Genomic DNA, 24,045 nt, shown 5'->3' with positions numbered 1-24,045 from the left:
AGCCTACCAGGCTCTTCCATCCATGGGATTTTCCAGACAAGAATACTGGAGTGGGGTGCCATTGCCTTCTTCACTGGGTAGGATGATAGGATGGTAAATCTAGGAACACTGAGCCCTCCCTCCTAACTGTGGTCCCTCCCTTGCCCCAGCTGAATTACTTTGTTTCTGTCCTGCACTCTAGTAATACTGAGGGCCCTGACCTGCTCCTTTGATAGCCTAAACTCAAAAATACTGAGACTACAACTGCCTCAGAATGAAAATGTTAGTCGCTCAGTCATGTCCGACTCTTTGTGACCCCATGGACTGTAAGCCCACCAGGCTCCTCTGTTCATGGGATTTCCCAGGCAAGAATACTGGAGTGGGATGCCACTTCCTTCCCCAGGGGATTTTCCGAATCCAGGGATAGGACCTGGGTCTCCTGCATTTCAGGCAGACTCTTTACTGTCTGGGCTGCGAGGGAAGCCCACAGTTGCCTCCGTATGGAGCCAAAGAACAACCATCTGCATCTGTGGACACATCATTATCTTCTCTTACCTCACTTAGGTTTAAGAAGGAAAGGAGAGGGAAAGCAGAAGAGAGAGGTGGAGAGAAACGTGAAGGAGGCAAAGAAGAAGATTCTTTTTATGTCACGTCCTGACTCTGTTTAAAACACAAAAACACCTCCCATGTAGATTAGACTCAAAAAAGAGTAGATTATAGTTGGGGGTGAGATTTCAACACAGTATTTTGTACCCACAGTGCCCTTGAACAGAGAAAACCCCTGATCAGAAGCAGTGCCTAAGAGCTGTGATGGAGACAGAGGTCGCAGGCCTCTCCTAGGGCCAGCAGGAAGGCCCAAGGGGACAGACCCAGACCAGCCTCTTCCGGCTCTAAATTCCATGATCGTGACCCACCTGCAATGCAGACAAGGAAATAACAAGAGAAAGGTTCTGAAAAGCCCAAATTGATATCACAAGGTTTGAAGAGTGAAGCATGTGTTCTCAGTTCATGAGGAAACACTACAGGCCTGCCCTGGCCAATGTACGTGTTTTGGTTACAAAGTTTGGTCATCTGGAAAAACGTGACAGCAAAGAAGAGGATAAAAGAAAATTTAAATTTAAAAAGGCCTAAAACCATAAAAATTAAGCATAAAAACATGTCAATGAAGCAAACAGCTAAATACCTCAACAAATATAACTGTCAATAGATTATGACAATCTGAGTTCAATGACCTTGGTTCTTCTTGGTTTTGGGGGGCTTCTTCTCAGTTTTAATATTTTTATTGAAGTATAGTTGATTTGCAATGTTGTATTCATTTCTGTTGTGCAGCAAAGTGATTCAGTTATACATATATATACTTTTTTATACTATTTTCCATTACAGTTTCTGATTGGACATTGAATATAGTTCCCTGTGCGATACAGTAGGACCTTGTTCTTCTCCACTCTGCATATAAAGAACCCCAAACTCCCACTCCATCTCTGCACCAAACCCCTCCCTCTTCGCAACCTCCAGCCTATTCTCTATTGGACTGTTATTTTTAAGAGATGAAGTTATATACATCATATTTTCTTTGCGAAAATGTTTTACAAATTTTGATATCCAAAAGGTTCAGTTCAGTTCAGTCACTCAGTCATGTCTGACTCTTCTTTAAAAGTTGCTACAAATACTATATAGTGACTGAGTGTTGAGTGAAAGTTGCTCAGGCTTGTCCGACTCTGCAACTGCATGGACTATACAATCCTTGGAATTCTCTGGGCCAGAATACTGGAGTGGGTAGCCTTTCCCTTCTCCAGAGGATCTTCCCAAACCAGGGATCAAACCCAGGTCTCCCGCACTGCAGGCAGAATCTTTATCAGCTGAGCCACAAGGGAAGCCCAAGAATACCGGAGTGGGTAGCCTATCCCTTCTCCAGGGGATCTTCCTGACCCAGGAATTGAACTGGGGTCTCCTGTATCACAGGCGGATTCTTTACCATCTGAGCTATCAGAGAAGTCCACAAAGAATGTATAGTTGTCATCTATATAAAAAACTATCCTAAGAAGTCACTTCTCAGAAATTACAGATGGCTGATGTTTCCTGTAGTCAATTTCACTTTGCTCTTCAGAATAGATATATTGGTCCTATTTGAAATTGATTCAAATGAGTAAATTCTATACATCCTTATGAAAAATGTATTTTAAAAAAGGTCAACTTAAGACTTAAATGTTTTGACTTAGAATAAATTTGAGGATTTATTCATAGAGCAATACCATAGAGTTACTTTTCAAACTTTGTATAAAGCACCAAGGGTAAGAAAAAGCACCAAATTCAAAACATTTCAATACTATAATGGTTTTCATAGCATATTATCAAACTTTCTCTTGCTATCATTCCTAATAATTTTTCAATAATTTTTTTTCAAACACCAAGCATCCAGCCAGGCATTGTTTCAGGTACTGAGAGTTCAGCATTAAGGCAACAGATAAAACCCCTGACCTGACAAAATTTACCTTCCAATGGGAGAAGATCAACAATACAAAAGTTACATAATATGTTAGATCATATTCACCTTTCTAGAAGAAAACAAAGAGATGAAAGGGAGTCTTGGCAGGAACAATGGGATTCAATATTTATAAATAAGCTGGTCAGGGAAGGCTTTCGTGAGAAAATGATACTTGAGTGATGACCTAACAGAGTCCCTTGTTTGAGAGTGTCAACTTTAAAAACAAAAGCATAATGTGAGAGTTGTGAGTTAAGCTTTATTGGGGGCAAAATGAGGACAATAGCCTGGGAGACAGCACCTCAGATAGCTCTGAGAAAGTGCTCCAAAGAGGCAGTAGGAAAAGGTCAGTATATATGTGATTCTGGTGAAGGGGGAGTACATGCAATCAAGCACATAATTTTGCAGATTTCTGCTAGTCACAATGAGCAGTCACCACCATGAAGGATTTTAGTGCTTTCACAGATATAAGGAGATACAAGAATTGAGCTCATAAAGTCGGCTCCTGAAAATATCCAACTATCTGAAGACCTGTTCTGCCAGTTATTCTCAAGCACAGAGTGCTTCCCTTCTGCTCTCCACCCTGAACTTCTTTCAAGAGATAGTGAAAATCAGCAGCTGCAGCAGCAGATGATTTAATCCTTGTAGAGGTATATGGCTAGTGTCAATTTGTAGTTGACAAGAATCAACCAGGAGCATTTCCTGAAGAGTGGATGGGCAGTGAGGTGTGGAATGCAGTGAGATCAGGTGAATCCTTGTAGATCTTGATTAGGAATTTGACTTTTCCACTGAGTTGAATGGGAAACATTGATGCCTTTTGAGACTAGAAGGGATATTATATGAATCACGTTTCAAAGGATCACCCCTGCCTATGGCAAGGATAGGACAGAAGCAGGGACAGTGGTTAGGAGGTTGTGGCCAAAACCCAGGTGAGAAATGTTAGTGGTCTGGACTAGAATCAAGGGTAATAGCAATAGAAGTGGTGGTCAGATTTTGTACATAGTGTGTAGACAAACCCAGGAGGGTCTGCTTTGAAATTAAATGTGGGAAAGCAGAACAGGAGAGAAAGAGAGAAATCAGAGACTCCCAAGATATAAAGGAAGACCTTTATTTATTTCAATCATTAGCATTATTTAATCTTTAACATGGGGAATTTTGAAGGCAAAAGGAGAAGAGGATTGCAGAAGATGAGATTGTTAGATAGCATCGCTGACTCAATGGACATGAATTTGAGCAAACTCCAAGAGACACTGAAGGACAGGGAAGCCTGGCATGTTGCAGTCCATGAAGTTGCAGAGAGTAGGAAACAACTTAGCAAGTGAACAACAAAAAATCTTCAATTAAAGTGTAAGCATATCAAAATTAGGTATCAATTTTCTCTATTAGTTCAGTTCAGTTCAGTCGCTCATTCGTGTCCGACTCTTTGCGACCCCATGAATTGCAGCACGCCAGGCCTCCCTGTCCATCACCAACTCCCGGAGTTCACTCAGACTCATGTCCATCGAGTCCGTGATGCCATCCAGCCATCTCATCCTCTGTCGTCTCCTTCTCTTCCTGCCCCCAATCCCTCCCAGCATCAGAGTCTTTTCCAATGAGTCAACTCTTCGCATGAGGTGGCCAAAGTACTGGAGTTTCAGTTTTAGCATCATTCCTTCCAAAGAAATCCCAGGGCTGATCTCCTTCAGAATGGACTGGTTGGGTCTCCTTGCAGTCCAAGGGACTCTCAAGAGTCTTCTCCAACACCACAGTTCAAAAGCATCAATTCTTCAGCGCTCAGCTTTCTTCACAGTCCAACTCTCACATTCATACATGACTACTGGAAAAACCACAGCCTTGACTAGATGGACCTTTGTTGGCAAAGTAATGTCTCTGCTTTTCAATATGCTATCGAGGTTGGTCATAACTTTCCTCCCAAGGAGTAAGCGTCTTTTAATTTCATGGCTAGAATCACCATCTGCAGTGACTTTGGAGCGCAAAAAAAATAAAGTCTGACACTGTTTCCACTGTTTCCCCATCTATTTCCCATGAAGTGATGGGACTGGATGCCATGATCCTAGTTTTCTGAATGTTGAGCTTTAAGCCAACTTTTTCACTCTCCTCTTTCACTTTCATCAAGAGACTTTTTAGTTCCTCTTCACTTTCTGCCATAAGGGTGGTGTCATCTGCATATCTGAGGTGATTGATATTTCTCCGGAAATCACCTACACTTTGTAAATGGTTATTTCTTATTCCTTTTTGCAGTGTTGAATGTTGTATTCTAAGTTGAATGACAATGAAAGTGAAAGTGACAATCACTCAGTGATGTCTGACTCTTTGCGACCCCATGGAGTCCATGGAATTCTCCAGGCCAGAATACTGGATTGGGTAGTTGTTCCCTTCTCCAGGGGAACTTCCCAACCCAGGGATCAAACCCAGGTCTCCCACATTGCAGGCAGATTCTTTACAAGCTGAGCCACAAGGATACTGGAGTGGGTAATCTACCTTCTCCAGGGGATCTTCCTGACCCGGGAATCAGAACGGGGTCTCCTGCATTGGAGGTGGATTCTTTACCAGCTGAGCTACCAGGGAAGCCCATATGATACTTGAAATCTAGAGTTTCTTTCAAAGCCCATCATTCTCCTGCCAAAATCAAATTCTTGTTTTTCATGGGCAATTACTCTGAATTTCTCCTCATTAAAAAAGAATCTTCATTTCCAGCTGGACAGCATCTCAAGGTCTAACTCTGCGCCTGTCCACTGCTTTGTTAGCTTGCATTTCACTTCTAAATGCCTTTGAATGAGGTCTGTATCTCAGCAGGGAAGACCATTCCAGCCCTTAGCTTAGTGTTAAGGCGCAGCACTTAGCCACTGTTCTCATTCCTGGAAAGAGCAGAGCTACCGCTCTTGGGATGAGAGTTCCTGTTCTCATCAACGTGACAGATGAGCTGGGTTAGAACAACATTTAAAGACAAGAGAAACTTACCTTGGCCAGAGCACACCACAGCTTTCCCTGAGTCTACACAAACTCTACTACAACCCAAATTCAAAGAAATTAATCAGTGGGAACACAGTGCTTTTTCTGTGTTTTCATTTTTTTTCTTCTTTTACCTTCTTTTGGAGGATAACATACACACACAAAAAAGCACATAAATGAGTGCTCTGCTCAGTTTTCAAAATTGAACCTATATAACCAGCACCCAGAACAAGAAACTGTTACAGCATCCCATACTTCTCAGGCCCCCTCCTGATTAACCACCATATGACACTTACCTGACTCCAACACCACAGATGAGTTGTATCTGTCTTTGCACACTATATAAATGGAATCATACAGAATGTACTCATTCAAATCTAGCTTTTTAAAGTCAAACTGTTTGTGAGGTGCATACACAGTGTTCCATTAAATTTGTTGGTAATCCATTTTCACTGCTCAACAATATCCTATGATAATGTTTCCATCTTCTGGCTGGTGTGCATCTAATAGTGTGAAGCACTATGAACATTCTTGAACTTATCTTTTATAAATTTCTGTTGGGTATATACATAGAAGTGGATTTCTGGGTCATAGCAATCAGCTGGATAATGCCCAACTATTTTTTAAATGGTTGTAACAACTTAATATCCCCAACAGCAATATATGAAAGATAAATTGTTCTATCCTTGGCCACACTGGGTTCTGAGGAGTACTTTTCATTTTAGCCAGAATGGGGTGTTTAATGGTATCACATCGTATTTGTGACAAGATGGCTGGATGGCATCACTAATGCAATGGACATGAACTTGGGCAAACTCTGGCAAAACGTGAGGGTCAGAGAGGCCTAGTGCTGTAGTCCATGGGGCCACAAAGAGTTGGACATGTCTGGGCGACTAAACAACAATATTGTGTTTTTTATTTGCATGTCCTGATGACTAAAGAAATTGAGCAATTTACCCTATGTTTATCAGTCATTTGGATATATTCTTTCGTGACATAACTTATCATGAAGTAACTTATCAAGACTTGCATCCATATTTCTACTCGGATGTCTTTTTTTTCTTTTGATGGTAACAGTACTCTATATTTCTGAACATAAATTTCCATTAAGTTTCTCCAAGTGTGTCAATGTACTTTTGAGGCCTTTTGATGAATAAGTTTTTTGTTTGTTAGTTTTTTGTATTTTTTTGGCCACACCACATAGCTTGTGGGATCTTAGATCCCGGCCCAGGGACTGAACCCACACTCTCATCAGTAAAAGCACAGAGTCCTAACCACTGGACCACCAGAGAATTCCCAATAAATTCTTAACAAAATTGAACTAATGAAATCCAGTTTCAACAATTTATTTTAATGTTAGCATTTCTGCATTTTTGTTTTGTTCTGTTCTAGTTAAGAAATCTTTGTACAAGATCATAAAGACATTCATCTGTTCTCCCAAGAGCTTTATCATATTCTCTCTCACAATTAGATTTGCAATTTTCTGAAACTGACATTTGTGTTTTACAAGTTAACATAATTACTTTCTGCAGTATCCAAAACAGCATCATTTACTGAAAAGTCCATCTGTCCATCTCTCTGAACTGCAATCACCTTTGTCCCGAATCAAACAACCAACAGGTCTGTTTCTGTACTTTTTATTCTGTTCCATTGGTCTATATGCCCACCTTTACACCAATACACTATTGTAATTCCTACAACCTTGTAACACATTTTGCCTATAACATATTTGACTATTAATTCCTCTAGCTTTATTCTTCTTCAAGATTGTAAGGCCAAGAATAGCCAAAGCAATAATTAAAATACTATGTTCTTCTGTTTGGGTGGATCTTCTTTAATTTCTCTAAATATTTTGTGGCTTTTCTACATAAAGTTTTTATATACACATCACTCCATTTCTCCCTAGGTGTTTGATTTTTGATGTTTTTAAAAATATTATAAACTTCTGAATTAATTATATTTCAAATTAATTTCAAACATTTCCATTATTATCAAATTTTAAGTGTCAATTTCTGTGGCTGGTATATAAAAATACAATTGATTGTACTGACAATCAATATACAAAAATACAATCGTATATTGACCTTGCTTCCAGGGACCTTGGTAAATTCATTTAATTCCAATAATCTTCCTGTAGATTCTACTGGTCTTTCTTGTAAACAAGTCATGTTATCTATGGATAAGTTTTATTTCTTCCTTTTCAATCCATATAACTGTCATGTCTCTTGCCTTTAAATATGAGGGGTCACAAAGAGTTGGACACGACTGAGCGACTGAACTGAACTGAACTGATCCTATTGCAGTCTTGATCTCAAGGGGGAAACTGTCAAAATTTCACTGGGAAATTTTGTCCACAGGCTTTTTATAGCTGTTTTTATAGATATAAGATAAACCTATTTTTTATCAGATTAAATCTTATTTATAAAACAAAGATAAAGTGACTCTCTACCAAGTTAATATAGAATTCCCTTTCACATTTGTAGGTTGCTAAGATATTTGAACCATGAATGAATTTGACTTGTAACAAATCAATTTTTCTGTATTAGCAAGACAGTAAGATTATTTTTGCCATTTTCTGTTCATGTGGGGAATTGCATCAAGCCCTCTGTGAATGCGGTCTCAAACACCCCTTGCTCATTTGAAATAAACCCTCACGTTGGCCTTTTCAATTGCTAGATTTGATTTTCCAGTGTTCTGTTTCTCATTTTCCCATCTGTGTTCACAAGAAAAATGTGTCTATATTTTTGTTTTATATATAGCCCTAAACAGGTATGATACAAAGATCAAGCTGGTTATATAAAAGGAATCTGTAAGTTTTCCCTCTTGTTCTACTGTCTGCAAAACTTTACTTAAATTGTGTTTTACAACACTGTAAATCAACTATACTTCAATTTTTTTAAAAAAAGTGCTATGTTTTAAAGAATTCCCCAGTAAAGCCATATGGGCCTAGGGCTTGCTTGTATTTGCTTGATTAAAAATGGATTCAATTTCTTTGATACCTGACTATTCTGGCTTTCTAATTCCTCTTTGATTAATTTTGAAAAATTTGTATTTTCCCAGGTATTTGTCCATTTCACCCAAAACTTATTTGTAAAATTATTCATAATACCTTTCATTGCCTTTCTAATGTCGGTGGACTCTGCCATCATTCTTAATTATACCTAGCATTTGTCACTTTGTTTGATCCATGTTTTCATTGGTCTTGTTAAAGATTTATCAGGTGTATTACTCAAACAGTCTTGTTAAAAGTTTATCAAGTATACTAGTCTCTTCAAAGATCTGAAGTTCATTAAATACATCTATTGCACATTTTCTGTTTCATTGATTTCAACTCTTTATTATTTAATTTCTTCTGTCTTTCTCTAGCTTTGATCTTTTTTCTGGAGATGGAAACTGAGATTAATTTTGTTGTTATTATTTTTTTTTCCTCAATAAATGTATCTACAACTATAAAGTTCCCTCTGAGCATGAGCTTAGCTGAGTCATTAAACTTTTGATAGGTAGTATCTTCATAACCATCCAGTTCAGTATCTTCTTTAATTTTTTGTTGCAATTTTTCTTTTACAACCCATGGCTCTTTAAATATAAATTATTTAATTTGCAGGAGGTTGGGGCTTTTCTGGATGTCTTTTTTTTTCTCTCAATTTCTAACTGAATATTACTATTGTCAGAGAACACATTCTAAATGAGTTCAAACTCTGAACTTTGTTAAGGTTATATTGAAGTGAAGTGAAGTCGCTCAGTCTTGTCTGACTCTTAGCAACCCCATGGACTGTAGCCTACCCGGCTCCTCCGTCCAAGGGATTTTCCAAGCAAGAGTACTGGAGTGGGTTGCCATTGCCTTCTCCAGGGGATCTTCTGGACCCAGGGATTGAACCCAGGTCTCCCACATTGTAGGCAGACGCTTTACCGTCTGAGCCACAAGGGAAACCCATAAAGTTATATTTATGTCCTAGTATCTGGTCACTTTTGACAAATGTTCTATATTCAATTGAAAAGAATGATTTCTTGCATAGTTGGGTGCACAGTGAGCACAAGTGTACTAAATGTTCAGACCTTCCATACTACTGATGCTGTCTCCTTGCCTGATCAGCCTTTAAGACAGAGGTCAAAGTCTGCCCCTGTGACTGTGGATATGTCTATTTCCTTTGATTTTGTTTCCTTGGCTTTATGTATTTTGAAGCTATGCTATTAAGGACATGACAGATTTAAGAATGTGACATCCTCTGGTCAATGAATCCCTTCAGCATTATGAAATATTCCTCTTTATTTTTAGTAATACTTCTTGCCTTAAAATTTTATTCAAAACTAGTATAACTATAGCAGCTTTATTTTTCCATACTTTTCTAATTTTTGTGTCCTCATACTTATGTTTCTCTTTTTTTTAATTTGTTATTCTCTTTTTTTTTTAACTATTTATTTGTTCCAGGTCTTAGCTGTGTCACATGAGGTTGTTGGCCTTATTTGTGGCATGCAGGATTTTAGTTCCAGCATATGGGATCCAGTTCCCTGACCAAGGATTGAACCCGGGCCCCCTGCAACAAGAGCACAGAGTCCTAGCCACTGGACCACCAGGGAAGTCCCTAAAGTATATCTCATTTAAGCTGCACATTTATCTCTATCATTTTTTAATAAACTTTGAAAATCTCAGTCTTTTACTTGAATTATTTAATTCATCTACATTTAATCTTTACAAAAATACCTGGATTTTTATCTGTCATCTTACTGTTTTCTATTGACACAACTGTTTTTTGCACATGTATTCCTCTCTTTCTTGTGGTCTAGTCAATATTTTTATTAATCTACACTTCCCTTTTTAATTTGCTGGATATACAGTTTCACTATTATTTCAGTTGTTACTCTAGAGATTACAACATGTATCATTATATCTTTTAGTGAAAATGCACTGCTGATAAATTCTCTCAAATTCTATTTGTCTATTTATTTCACTTTAATTTTAAAGGAATGTTTTCACTGGGTAGAGAATTCTAGGTTGGCATCTCCAGCAATTTGAGATGTCATTCCATCATGTATATGGGTGTAATTTTCTTTCAATATATCCCTCTTAGCGGTTCATGAAGCATCTTGAATTTGTGGGCTGATGTTACAAAAGTTTCATGAGAAATACTCTTAGATATTGTATCTGAGCAATTCATTCTCTCTTCTCCTTTATCAATCCTACAACAGATCTTTTGATCACATTACAAATGTCTTTTATGCTCTTTAGTCTATTTTTTTTTCCTGCCTGTGCTTCAGTTTAGACATTTTCTATTAACTTGCCTTCTAGTTCATTAATTGTATCATCTGCTAAGTTCAATATGCTTTTAAACACATCCATTTAGTTCTGTCAAAAAAATCTTTTTTGGTGCTACAATGCTTGATACACACACACACATACACACTCACTTCAATTCTCTAGACTAATTCTATACCTTCTTACCTCTTTTGTTTCTTTTTTCTCTATGTTCCTAACCATAATAATCATAACGTCCTCGTCTGCTAACTCCAATATCTGGATCACCTGTATTTCTGCTTTCTATTGCTTTATTTTTCTCTTGGTTTTTGCTTCGTTGGTCCTGTCTCTTCATACACTTTGCAAAAAATTTTCTTATTGAATGCTGATTGTTAAGAGGTTAAAAGATGCTTGCTCCTTCAAAGAAAAGCTATGACAAACCTAGACAGCATATTAAAAACCAGAGACATCACTTTGCCAACAAAGGTCTGTCTAGTCAAAGCTATGGATTTTCCAGTAGTCATGTACAAATGTGAGATCTGGACCATAAAGAAGGCTGAGCACCAAAGAACTGATGTTTTCCAACTGTGGTGCTGGAGAAGACTCTTGAGAGTCTGTTGGACTGCAAGGAGACCAAACTAGTCAATCCTAAAGGAAATCAACCCTCAATATCCATTGGAAGGACTGATGCTGAAGCTGAAGCTCCAATACTTAGGCCACCTGATGCCAAGAGCAGACTCATTAAAAAAGACCCTGGTGCTGGGAAAGATTGAAGGCAAGAGGAGATGAGGACAACAGAGGATGAGTTGGTTGGATGACATCACTGATTCAATGGACATGAGTTTGAGCAAGATCCAGGAGATGGTGGAGGACAAGGAAGCCTGGTGTGCTGCAGTCCATGGGGTCAAAAAGAGTCAGACATGACTGAGCAGCTGAACAGCAACAAGAGGTTCCAGGTGATGGGAAGATGCCTCCCTGCTCTAGGCAGATAAGAGCATAAGGTAAATTACACTAATTCAATAAGGAGCTGAGAGGGGTAGAGGTGCATACAGGTTTGGGAAGATGTGATCTATTTCTGACTGCCTCTAAACAAAGACCTGACTCCACAGCTTTCAATGGAAAGTATGATGGGCCTTTGTCACTTCAGCCTCAAGTGACAGCTTGGCATTTCAGATCATTCTGATTAGCTGCCATCATACAGAGCCCTAGAATTTGGCAAATATCTTGAGACAGAGACTATGTATTTAAGACCCTTCAAATTTCCAATTCTGTCCTTGAGTGAATGAGTGAAAGTTGCTCAGTTTTGTCCAACTCTTTGCAATACAGTCCATGGAATTCTCCAGGCCAGAATCCTGGAATGGGTAGCCTTTCCCTTCTCCAGGGGATATTCCCAACCCAGGGATCGAACCCAGGTCTCCCACATTGCCAGCAGATTTTTTACCAGTTGAGCCACAAGGGAAGCCCAAAAGCACTGGAGTGGGTAGCCTATCCCTTCTCCAGCAGATCTTCCTGACCCAGGAATCCAACTGGGGTCTCCAGCATTGCAGGCAGATTCTTTACCAACTAAGCTATTTACAATCCCATGAAACAAAGCTTCTATACACCTGGATTCTCAGCTTCTAATTGAGACAAACTGGTGTCCCCAGGTAAAGAGCAGCTGCAGGTCAGTGTCAACTTACCACTCATTTCAGGTCTTGGCACCCTCATCACTGCTGTTCCTCGACCACTCTACCCCTACCGAAACCCCCAGGCCTCAGGGTAGGTCTCTGTCTCCTAAATACTTCAAAACTCAAGGATTTCTATTCTGCTTTCCAGTGGCTTCCAGCTTAACTGTTTAATATCAGGTTCAGATTTGAGTAGATAAACTGACTATGGTTCTTAGGCCCACTCCAGTCTCCAACTTTACAGTTTCTCCGAGCAACAATCAGAAACCTGGCTGTTTGGATGGACCTGGAGCACATCACACTCAGTGAAATAATTCAGACAGAGAAAGATAAATACTTATACGTGGAATCTAAAAAATACACCAAACTAGTGAATATAACAAAAAAAGAACAGACTCACAGATAGAGAAAACAAACCAGTGGTTACCAGAGGGGAGAGGGAAGGGGTAAGAGAGGAGTAAAGAGGTACAAACTACTATGTATAAGATAAATAAGCTACAAGGATATATTGCACAACACAGGGAATGTAGCCAATATTTTATAACTTCAAATGGCATATAATCTATAAAAACTCTGAATCATTGTGTCCTACACCTGAAGCTAATATAATATTGTAAATCAACTATACCTCAATAAAAAATTAATTAAAAAAAAAAAACTCTGTTGTTCTGCCTCTGAGCAACGATTCCAGTTTATAACTTTTAAACAACACTTTAAAGCTTAAGCTTTTTTGCTTAAGCAAGAAGTATGACAACGTTTTAAAAACATAGTGAAATTCAGATCACGTCAACCAATGTTCCAGAGTCCTTGTACTAGACACAGTATGGTAACGTTTATGTTCAATAAATTATGTTTACCTTTAATAGGCTTTTTTTGACTAGGTATTCCAAGCGATGTATTTTGGTGTTAAGATTAACATGTAATGAATAAAGCTGAAAGATCTAATTTTGTCATAAGACAAAAACAACCAATAAAACAGCAAACTGAAAGAGATAGACATAAATCTTGATTACTATAAAATTCATAAAAATAAAGAAAAGTTGAATTATTATTTAGTAATTATTTAACAGTTGAATTATTATTATTAAACAAAAACATCTCATTTTTAAAATCAGTGTTTAGTATTAGGGCCCTCTTTCTTAAAATCATCTTTGATTCCTAGAAGATGCCAAGTATCAAAAATTTTCTTTTGTGCATGAAAAGAAAATTGAAGATGTACCATGATCAACAATGAAGAGAGGCACAAATATACTCAAAGTCATCAAGAAATGATAAGCTGGCTTTCACTACTCTAACTGGAGGGTCATCAGCTGGAAAAATAACATGATGAAAGCATCAGTCAGAGGTTTGCTGCCTCTCTTCCTTGTTCAGTAGAGGCTTTTAGTCTCCTCTTTCATCATCTCCAGTCACATAGAGTCCTAAGGAAGAGGGTCTACATTCCAGGATCCTACAAAGACGCAAGCACTAGATTTAATAAAGGGTAGGGATGGAGACAGGGTTAATGCTCACAGACACAAATTGATATAAATATAGTTTTCCACTTCTTTTTTCCTCTACTTCTTTTCACTTTACTTTCATGGTTACTAACTGGAGTGTTACTTCATTTGTGTTTACCATAAGCTGCTTCAAATTTTTTGACTATATAATGTATATAAATATTTAAATAAGGTTTACACATGTAAATATATGTTCCAACCATATATCAGTACTCTCCACTGCACCATGACATAGCATCATTTGCTCATGCAAAAGCACCATTTACATTATAAATATAAAACCCCCAAGTGAGGGAGACACACTGCAAACAAGAAGTCCAAACCTTTGCCCAACCTCTGGGGCAAAGGTTATAGGCCCCTGTTTAACCATAATTTGGAACACTGGCTATTTGAAAGGAAACAATGTCTGACATGACTTGAAAATGCCTGCTAAAAGTGTTATTTTCATGCAGTTACAAGTAGCTCAACCTAAAACACTGCCCTTTATTATGAAAACTATAAATATAAGGACTTAAAATATTATTGAAGCCATTTGTAATCATCTCAAGTGATTCCACAGTGTCCAGTGTGTCTACGGAACATTTACTGAACAAACGTTAAATCTTCCTCTAAATTATCAAACAATCGCTACCTAAAAACACCCTATGCTATTGGAGAAGGAAGAGGCAACCCACTCCAGTACACTTGCCTGGAAAATCCCATGGACAGAGGAGCCTGGGAGGCTACCGTCTGTGGAGTTGCAAAGAGTTGGACATGACTTAGCGACTAAGCGTGCACAAACACCCTATGCTATACTTTTATAGCAATAGTAACTGCAGATTATTTTTATGCAACAACCTAAGAAAGAGCCTATAAAAACTACAAGAATGCCAAAACTCTTGAATATAATAAACGTGAAATACTCTCAGTCTTATGACTCATTTGCTATAAAAGTAGATCAAGAAAAATTACAGGCAATGTGACCTAAACTTTAGTAGATAAGATCATCACATACACAGAAAAGAACTTAACCTTCCTTATATACCAATTTGGTAACAGATGCACTCCAACTTATCTAGACATTAATGTGAAAGATATCAGTTACAGCCAATAAGTGAGAACTAAACTATATTCTTGAGAGGGGACTACATGAATCCTATTAACAGTAAGAACAAGATCAATCTCAACAAGCCAAAGTCCTAGATAGAAAACTGTAAATCAGAGCAGCCAGAATGCCATGACAGAACATGAACCTGTGATCCACATTATTAAAGTTATATAAAGAAGTTGCTTTAAAAAAAGAAAATCCACCTCACTTCTCTTTCAGAGAAGTAACAAAATGAGAATTCAGCCAAACCGTTTAGCTGGCTGTATTAAACCTGGCTTACTGAACCATAACCAATAAGAAGTTTAAAAACCCAGGTGATTCCAACAGCCCTGATATGTTCTCATTTGCACGGGTCCATTATGCACACAAGTCAACCCAAGCTGGCTGCATGCAGAACAGGAGTTGTAATATTTTAAACACAGAACTGTGGGAGGGAAAAATCCTGAAGCGATTTGTTTCCTTGAGCAGCAAGCTCATACATTTCATTCAGGGTATAAGTTTTGAAGTTTTAAAATCGGTTGAAAAGGCTCAGGAAGCTCACAATTTTAAAATAATTATTTGCAAGGACCCAACAAATTTGGGAAAGGGTTTTTGGTAAACGGATTTAGAGGAAAGGACACTACCAACACTATATTCTTACCTTGCAAACTGTATCCACATCCCAAGGTAGTATAGTCCTCAGATCAATGACCTCACAAGACACCCCAAGCTTCTCTTGAGCCATGGCAGCCACCTCTCGGATCACATGAACCTGAAAAAAACAGGAAAACAGGCAGAGGATGACTACAGAGAAAAGCGAGGTGAATTCTGACATTCTTAAAAGAGACAGTGTTTAAGGTCAGACGACTTGACTGGCAAGGAGAATTTCTTTTAGATGTAGAAGCCCAGTACTCCAACAAAATAACCAGATATAGACATCCAGGAAACAGCTGGAAAGAGAGTCTTTGAGAAAAGGAAAGCAGTCAGTGCCAGAGATATTGATTCCAAAGATACCAACACAGAGAAGGTTAATAAAGTCAGAGGAATAGGTTGAGTTTCTAGAAAAGGCATGTTGGAGAAGTAAAGGGCAAAAATCATAGGACCCTGTAGATGACCCACATTAAAGAGGAAAGTAGAGGAATAGGAGCTGAAGAATAGGAAGAAGAGGAAAAGAAAGAAGAAAAGAGGAAAGGAGAAGGTGGAGAATAAAAACAAGCAAAAAAATAGTTAAAGAAACAGAAAGAAAACCAGAAGACAATATATCCCAGAAACTAAAGAAAGGCTTCATAAAGACAGCAGTCAGATGGTGTCTCATACTACAGTAATATGAGGTAAGCACTGGATTTAGCAATTAGAAAGATTAGCGATATTAGCACAAATAGTTTTAACTAGAGGAAACAGAACTCATAGGCAAATAAGTTTTTTTAAAAAATAATGACGGAATTAAATATAGGGAATAGAAAGTAGCTGCTCAAGTTTAATGATAAAAGAGGAAGATACACTGATATTTAAAGGACAGGTGGCATAGAGAAAAGTATTTTTTTTAATAGAAAAGAAAGAGACACATTTTGTTTTTAATAAGAAGGACATGGAAAGGAGAAACTGAAGACACAGGAGAGGGGGACCAGCTGATGAATAGCAAGCAGTCCTGGAGGAGGAGAAACAGAATATATTTTGAAACAGATTTGGAAAGGTAGCTGTGAAAACCAGACACTTCTTGGAAAACAAAAGGAAAAGAGGTAATAACTGGCAGCAGAGGTGATGGTGTGAAGGAAAAGCAAGTTGCAGTTACAACCCAACACTCTCTAACTTATCTAGTAAAAGGAGCGGCAAGGACACACACCGAGGGTGAGTTTTTTAAGGGGGACTCAAGGAGAGCAGAAAAGGTTTGCAAAACCCACCATGGGCACCATCATCAGATGTGACACACCAACCAGCATGGTTATGCCACAGGAGGTGAGAAACCATGAGGACTGCAGCTCTCCAAACCACAAATGAAATGCAGAAGAGAGAAGGAAGCTGTCAGATTGCAAATGATTTTCATGATCTTCTTTGTATTTTACAGTATTAAATTTTCTAAAATAAGAAGTACCTCCTTTTCACAGAAAAAAAAAAACTGATCATTTCTTTTTTTAAAATTTTTATTGGAGAATAGTTGATTTACAATGTTGTGTTATTTCAGGTATACAGCAAAGTAAATCAGTTATACATATACATATATCCTCTCTTTTTTAGATTCTTTTTCATGTAGACCACTACAGAGTAAAGACTACAGTTCCCTGTGCTATAACAGTAGGTCCTTGTTGGTTATCTATTTTATATATAGTAGTGTATACTTGTCAGTCCCAAAGAGAGATAGAAGGCTATGGCCAGAGAATGAGTCCTGAGCTTAAAAGTTTGGAAATAGAGCAATATGATAATAAGCTCGGAGGAAAACTAAGACAGATCAGCTCACTAGGGGAAGGTATGAAATAATGAGGCTGAACCAGTGGATGGGTCCATGTAGCCAGCAAAGTAATCACAAGAGATGGAAACAGATGGGATGAAAACATCACTAACCATCAGGGAAATGCAAGTCAAAGCCACGTGATATCACCTCTCACTTGTCAGCATAGCTATCCTCAAAAACAACACAAATAACAAATGTTGGCAAGGAAAAGGAGAAAAGAGAGCCCTTGTACACTGTTGGAATGTAAACTGGTGCAACCGCTCTGGAAAATAGTACAAAGGTTCCTCAAAAGACTAAAACTAGAACTACCATATGACCTGGCAATTCCACTCTTGGGTATACATACAAAAAAGAAAAAGAAAAAGAAAAACATTAATTTTAAGGATATATGTATCCCACTGGTCATAGCAACATTATCTACAATTGCCAAGGTATGAAAGCAACCTAAGTATCTATCAATAGAATGGAGAAAGAAGCTGTGAAATATAGATAGATAGATAGATAGATAGATAGACACACACTACTTAGCCATTAAAAAAAAAAATGGAATGAAATTTTGCCATTTGCAGCAACATGGATGGACTTGGAGGGCATTACGCTAAGTGAAAAAGGTCAGACAGAGAATATTGCAGGATATCACTTACATGTGGAATCTAAAAAATACAACAAACTAGTAAATAAAAAAGCAGCAGCAGCAGACTCACAGATCCAGAGAACAAACTAATGGTTACCTGTGGGGAGAGAGAAGCACAGAGGGGAACTACAGGGATGGGGGATAAAAAAGGAGGGGGTTATTATGGGATTATATGAAGTCTTGTGCATGAAACTTTTGAAAATTCTAAAGCACTACAGAATTTTTAAATCTTTAATTCAATAGAATAATAAGAATAATGGCCAAAAAAAGAAGATGGTATGTCAAAAGCAGCAACAAGTAGTGAGGATGCCAAATGTGTGCTTCAAAAGAAAGTGTCTAATGAATACATTTTTGTAAACTATCAACATATTTTTAAAGACTTCACCATATGCATATGAATGGAAAGGCATCTTGCCTTCAACCAGAAATCAGTATCAGATACAGATATAGCATCAAACAAGATTTAAATATGAGAAATAAGGGAGACATTTTTAATGCTTCAGAGAATCAGAATTTGAAATGAGAGCTTCCAATGCGCAGAGCAGCAATGGAGACACAGACATTGAGAACAGACTTATGGACACAGCTGGGAGTGGGGGCGTGCAGGGAGGGAGGAAGGAGAGGGTGAGATGTACGGAAAGAGTGACATGGAAACATACATTACCATATATAAAATAGATAGTCAATGGGAGTTTGCTGTATGAGTCAGGGAACTCGAAACCAGGGCTCGGTAACAACCTAGAGGGGTAGGATGGGGGAGGGAGGTGGGTGGGATGTTCAAGTGGGAGGGGGCATGGGTAAACCTATGACTGATTCATGCTGAAATTTGGTAAAAACCAACACAATATTGTAAAGCAATTATCCTTCAAATAAAAACAAATAATTTTTTTTTTTTTTAATGAGAGCTTCCACACACAAGATGGCATTACCAGCTGCTGTAATGGTTACTGACCTGAGTGCCCCAGGCAACTAGAGTAACATCACTGCCTTCTCGGATGACTTCAGCTTGGGAAAGAGGGATGTTGTATGGCTCTACCGGAACCTGCTCCACTGAACGTAAAACGAGGGGGAGAAACATGTAAGGTCAGTTATCCTTATGTGACATTTACGCAAAAAGAATATGAGAACTTCATTGTGGCAAAGCTTTATTTTATTTATTCTTCCTCCAAATTCCAGAAGTTATGTATAACTGAAATAGAATTACTATAATGACAGCACTACACGGATGAAAAAGTACAATCAAATCAGCTATAAGGAAAAACTAAGAAAATTTTAATAAAGTCTGTTATTTAGTCAATAATAATGTCAATAATATCATCAATATTGGTTCATTAATTACACCAAGTATATCACACATAAGATGCAAATAAAGGGGTATATGGGAACTCTGTAGTGTCTTCATTCTTTTCCTATAAACATGAAACAATACAAAAATAAAGTTTAAAAAGATTTTAATATGCCTGCTAAAACTTTATCGGACTGAATTAAGTTCTCAGATAACTTTTCTATCAAAGAGTCAAGAAATTGATGAGTGCTTGAAAAACAGGAAAAAAACACATAATATGGCCTACTTTCTAAGTATATTTTATTTTTGTGTCTTGCAACTATGGACACTTTCACCAACCACAGCAGATGACAACACCTCAGTTTTCAACTCTGATCTCTGTAGACCTCAGAGACAAACTGAATCAGCTGCACCAAGCCAAAGGAAGAATACATCACTGGTATCCCAGAGAAAACCATTTCATGACCTCTCTGCCCAGCAAAGTGCAAGTAACCGAGAGTTGATCAAACTCAAGAGGAAATGGTATGATGAATTTTTAAGTGAAACTGAGTAAACCAAATTGCCCCCATGATGATGGGTAATTCTTCTTGAATTACCACATGAAGCAGGATAACAATGGAAGAGATAAGAAAAAAAAGGTCACTCCCTTTTCTTCATTTTCCTCCAGAGTCCTTTCATTATCATTGTTATATGAATTAGCCCTATTTTGTTTTGTTTAAATTTTATTACAGTTGATTTACAATGTTGTGTTCATTTCTGCTGTACAAATTATATGAGATTTTTTTTTTTTTAATTCAAGGAGCACAGAAGAGTAAAATAAAAGGTTCCCTGTGCTCTCCAGTCAGCCCTTCCAACTCCACTGTCCAGTAGTAATCAATGCCAACAGTTTCCTGGGTGTCTGCAGTGGAAAGCTCTCACTCTTGCTGTTGTCCAGCAAGATAACAAGATCTTAAATATCTTTAAGGCAAGATCTTAAATATCTTCCTGTGATCCTTATGAAGCAGGGCCCCTTGTCCACTACAGAAGTCAGGTCTACATATTCACTTTCCCAGCTTCCCATGCAGCTAGGGCATAAAATGTGGACTCTGCCCATCAAATGCTCCCGCCCATGACAGACTGTGAAGCGGAAGTCAATGACACAGGAGACCAGCAAGTATTCCAGAATCCTGGCAACTGTGGAGGCAGATCCAGCAGCCAGGCTCAGTGGAATCAGTGATTCAGACATCTACACAGTCCCATGTCCACTGCCATCTGCTGGAATATCTTTGCAACACCAGTTATGCAGTGAAATTTGGGGTACTGAATCTAGACATACAGGGTTTCCCTGGTAGCTCAGTGGTAAAGAATCCACCTGCCAATGCAAGAGACATGGGTTCAATCCCTGGGTAGGGAAGATTCCCTGGAGAAGGAAACGGCTACACAATCCAGTATTCTTGCCTGGGAAATCTCATGGACAGAGGAGTTGGCGGGCTACAATCCTTAGGGTTGTAAAGAGTCGGACATGACTGAGTACACACAGAGACACACATACACACAACCCTGGTTCTTAGGTACTCCAGGGATCTCTGGGCTACTTGTTATCCTTTAATGAATCTTTTCTGCTTATATTGGACAAAGTTGATCTCATCACTTAAAAATTAAGAACCCTGGCTGATTCACTATCTTTTCAGATATTTATAGTATGTAAGTATGCATACACATGTTAACCCTTGAACAATATTATGGCTAAGGGCAAGGAATCTCTGTGCAGTCAAATATCTGCATACAACTTAGAGTTGATCCTCCACATCCTCAGATTCAACCAACTCTGGCCCTGTAGTAACACAGTAATGGGTACTGTCAAAAAAATCTGCATATAGATGGACCTGCACAGTTCAAAGACATATGTAAATCTTGTTTTCTTTCCACAAATATAATCACACTGTACATGCTGTTTAGAACCCTTCCATAATCTCCTTTCCCACTCAACAGTATATATTGGTCATATTTTCACATCAAAAGTATAGTCTTGAAATCCTATTTGTAAGTTAAAAATTATAAAAGTTAATGGTGAATTTTATTCCTTGTATTTTTGTATATTTCCAATCCAATGACTTGCCTTTAACCAGTGCCAGAGAGAAATGAACGTTTTAAATCATCAATATGTTTAACGAAATAAATGAACAAATAAAATAGCAAAACTTATAAAACTACTTTTGTGGGTAAACCTCAACACAGATGACAATTAAGCCAAGAAACCTGACACACAGCTGTTAGAAGAGCATCAAAAACACTTTTAAAGGTTTTTTTCTTTGTGTGTGTATATGTGTGTGTGTAGCACACAAACTAGGTTCATTCAATCAGATACTCCCAACTGTCTAAACCAAGAGTAGGCAAGTCCACTTTTGTAAACAATGTTTTCTTGGCACACAACCTCATCTGTTTATTTACATATTACCTATGGCTGTTCTCGCCCTTCCTCAACAAAGCTGAGTAGTTCCAAGAGACATCATGGCCTATACACCTAAAATATTTATTGCCTATCCCTTTACAGAAAATGTTTCCCAGCCTCAATTCTAAACAGTGCTTTCAGAGGTTAATTACAGACCATTCGTTGATGGCTTAAATCCAGTATCAGATGAATGGATGGACCAATGGAAATATGAAGGGATGGATGGACAAAGAAACAGTCAAATAGGAAAACAGACATATTCAACTGGAATAATATATTTTACTTAGCAGTTCTCAGCTGCTCAGCACTAAAGTGACGGTTAAGAACAACAGTGATAACATCTGGCAAGCATGCCAAAGGTAGCACACAGGCTCCTCGCCATCACCAAGTCTTCTTCCCCCAAGCAGCAGGGTCTGCATGCCAAAAGTCAAGGCTGGAAGCCAGTACACGCTCCGCCTTGCCTGTGAATCAGTGGCCACCATTCAAGAGCTCAGTCTTTCCCGTCTTGTAAATCAGTTGCCAGCTAGTAATTAGCAAATCCCTGGAACACACAACGCTAAGGGCTGGAGCACCGAAAGAAGTGGGTTGGCATCTTGGCCCACCTCCTTTGAAAAATTGCCAGTGACTGACTAACTGCTTCATTGTATTCAATAAATTACCCAGAATAATAAGGCTTCATTACTTTAACAACTAATTAAGGGACAACATGGCAAACAAGGCTTAATCTTCCATTAAAAAAATAAAAGCATGCCAAGAACGAGATACAAGAAGAGACATATTAAAAAGAACCTAAAAAAACCTCTCTCCTTAGATCTGCATAAATTTAATCCTGAGAGGATAAAAATAAGATTACAATTTTATGGATTAAAGACCTAAATGAGGGAGGACTCTCCGTGCCCCTTCTGATGTCTATGTTAGAACCTTTCTCTGTCCCTTTTCATACTTTAATAAAACTCTGATATACAAAAGCTCTTGAGTGATCAAGCCTAGTCCCTGGTCCCAAAGCTAAATCGTCTTATTCAGAGATCACAAATCCGACACCGTTCACTGTAAGATATCATCTTGGGGGCTCGTCCGGGATCTTCAGGACAAGGTAAGAACACTCAGAGCGCTAGCCTCTCTGCTTTCTCAGTGTACACGTTTTCTGCTTTACTAACTCTTCAGTGTGCTTGTGTGAATGAATGACATACCCTGTATGAAGCAAGTGGTGAGCCCTTCTCAGCGGTTTCATGGTGTCTAGTAATGACTGAAGGCAGTCCCAGAAAAGGGAGACTTGTCGGGGGTTTATACCAACCTGCCAACGCCAAGAAACACCCAATGTCCCTGCAAGGGGAGCAGCCAGAAATGGCGAAGCGTGTGGACCGAACTTCCCTTCCTCGGTCAGCTTTTCCTGGTCTCTTTGACCATAGCATAATTGCCCGGGAATTAGAACTACTAACCTAATCCGTTAGATCATGGACTTTCAAGGGACTTGCGATCCATGCTTTTACTATGTACTTTTACTTAGACCCCATGTATGGAAGCTCCTAGCCTTGCTAAGAGCCGAAAGTTATAGGAGCACATTTGGGAGCAACGTGGAGCTCTAGCCCCAAGAACGTCTCTCAGGCTAGAGGTCACGCTCTTGGCTGCCTGCCTCAGGGGCCAGCGACCTGAAAGTGAGTCTTTGTCACGGCTGTGCCTCCCACCTATACGGATAGAAGCATTGCTGGTGACCATGAGGTTTTTGAGAACACAGATCAGGAATTGCAGGATCTGGTCGGATTGGAAATACAATGGGTTTCTTCCTTTGGTATGGTAGTGCTAGCTCTTAGTGGGTCAGAGGAGGCTCTCTGATGGCTTTTGTCTCAACTCCTTAGATATTTTTCGTGTGTGTGGAATCTGTGGCAATGAACTGGAAGGATTGGCTCTAGTAGCTCGAGGACAAAAATCACTTTTTCCTCTCTGGCCAGCCCTCCCCCGCCTCTTTTGCTATACTGGCGTGGCGACAGTCAGAAGGGACATCTTGGTTGTTGTTTGGCCCTTTATGACTCACCATTTCTACTGCGGTCAGGAATGTAACTCAGGAGTGTGCACAAGCACACGGAAGAGGGATGCTTCCCCTGGTGGTCTTAGCTTGGGAGACATTCCAGGAAAGCTACTCTGTTACACTCTGGGTGGCATCAGAGAAAAGGGCAAATCAAACAAAGGTCTTAGTGGTAAGGAACTCAAAATCCATTTGGGATACCATCAGGTCTACCCCTGGTGCATCTCCACCCTGCCTTGGTGGTAGAACCGGGAAGGACGAGTAAGATGCCTGCATCAGTAAGGGACAGACTAAGTCCGACCAGGGAAGGAAAGCTTCGGTGGAAAGTCTGTCTACACCCCTGAGAGCAGA

The 24,045-nt window shown here is 38.9% G+C and overlaps 1 protein-coding gene and 1 non-coding gene across 2 annotated transcripts in view; both read right to left on the bottom strand.

Annotated features, from left to right (window-relative positions):
* The window catches only part of BCKDHB (branched chain keto acid dehydrogenase E1 subunit beta), a 267,225-nt gene that overhangs the window by 152,488 nt on the left and 90,692 nt on the right, over window positions 1-24,045 (bottom strand). The window contains exons 7-8 of the mRNA XM_040239085.1: window positions 18,908-19,005; window positions 15,534-15,644 (exon numbers count right to left, since the gene is read on the bottom strand). Coding sequence (XP_040095019.1) covers window positions 15,534-15,644; window positions 18,908-19,005 — 209 coding nt within the window. The remainder of the gene's footprint in view (window positions 1-15,533; window positions 15,645-18,907; window positions 19,006-24,045) is intronic.
* Window positions 9,919-9,991, bottom strand: TRNAK-CUU. Its single transcript has one exon. It is a non-coding gene; the product is annotated as a tRNA-Lys (tRNA).

Source organism: Oryx dammah, unplaced genomic scaffold (assembly GCF_014754425.2).
Source record: "Oryx dammah isolate SB20612 unplaced genomic scaffold, SCBI_Odam_1.1 HiC_scaffold_4, whole genome shotgun sequence".
NCBI classification, from domain to species: domain Eukaryota; kingdom Metazoa; phylum Chordata; class Mammalia; order Artiodactyla; family Bovidae; genus Oryx; species Oryx dammah.
The sequence above is the reverse complement of the archived record's forward strand: the minus strand, read 5'-3'. Positions and strand labels throughout refer to the sequence as shown.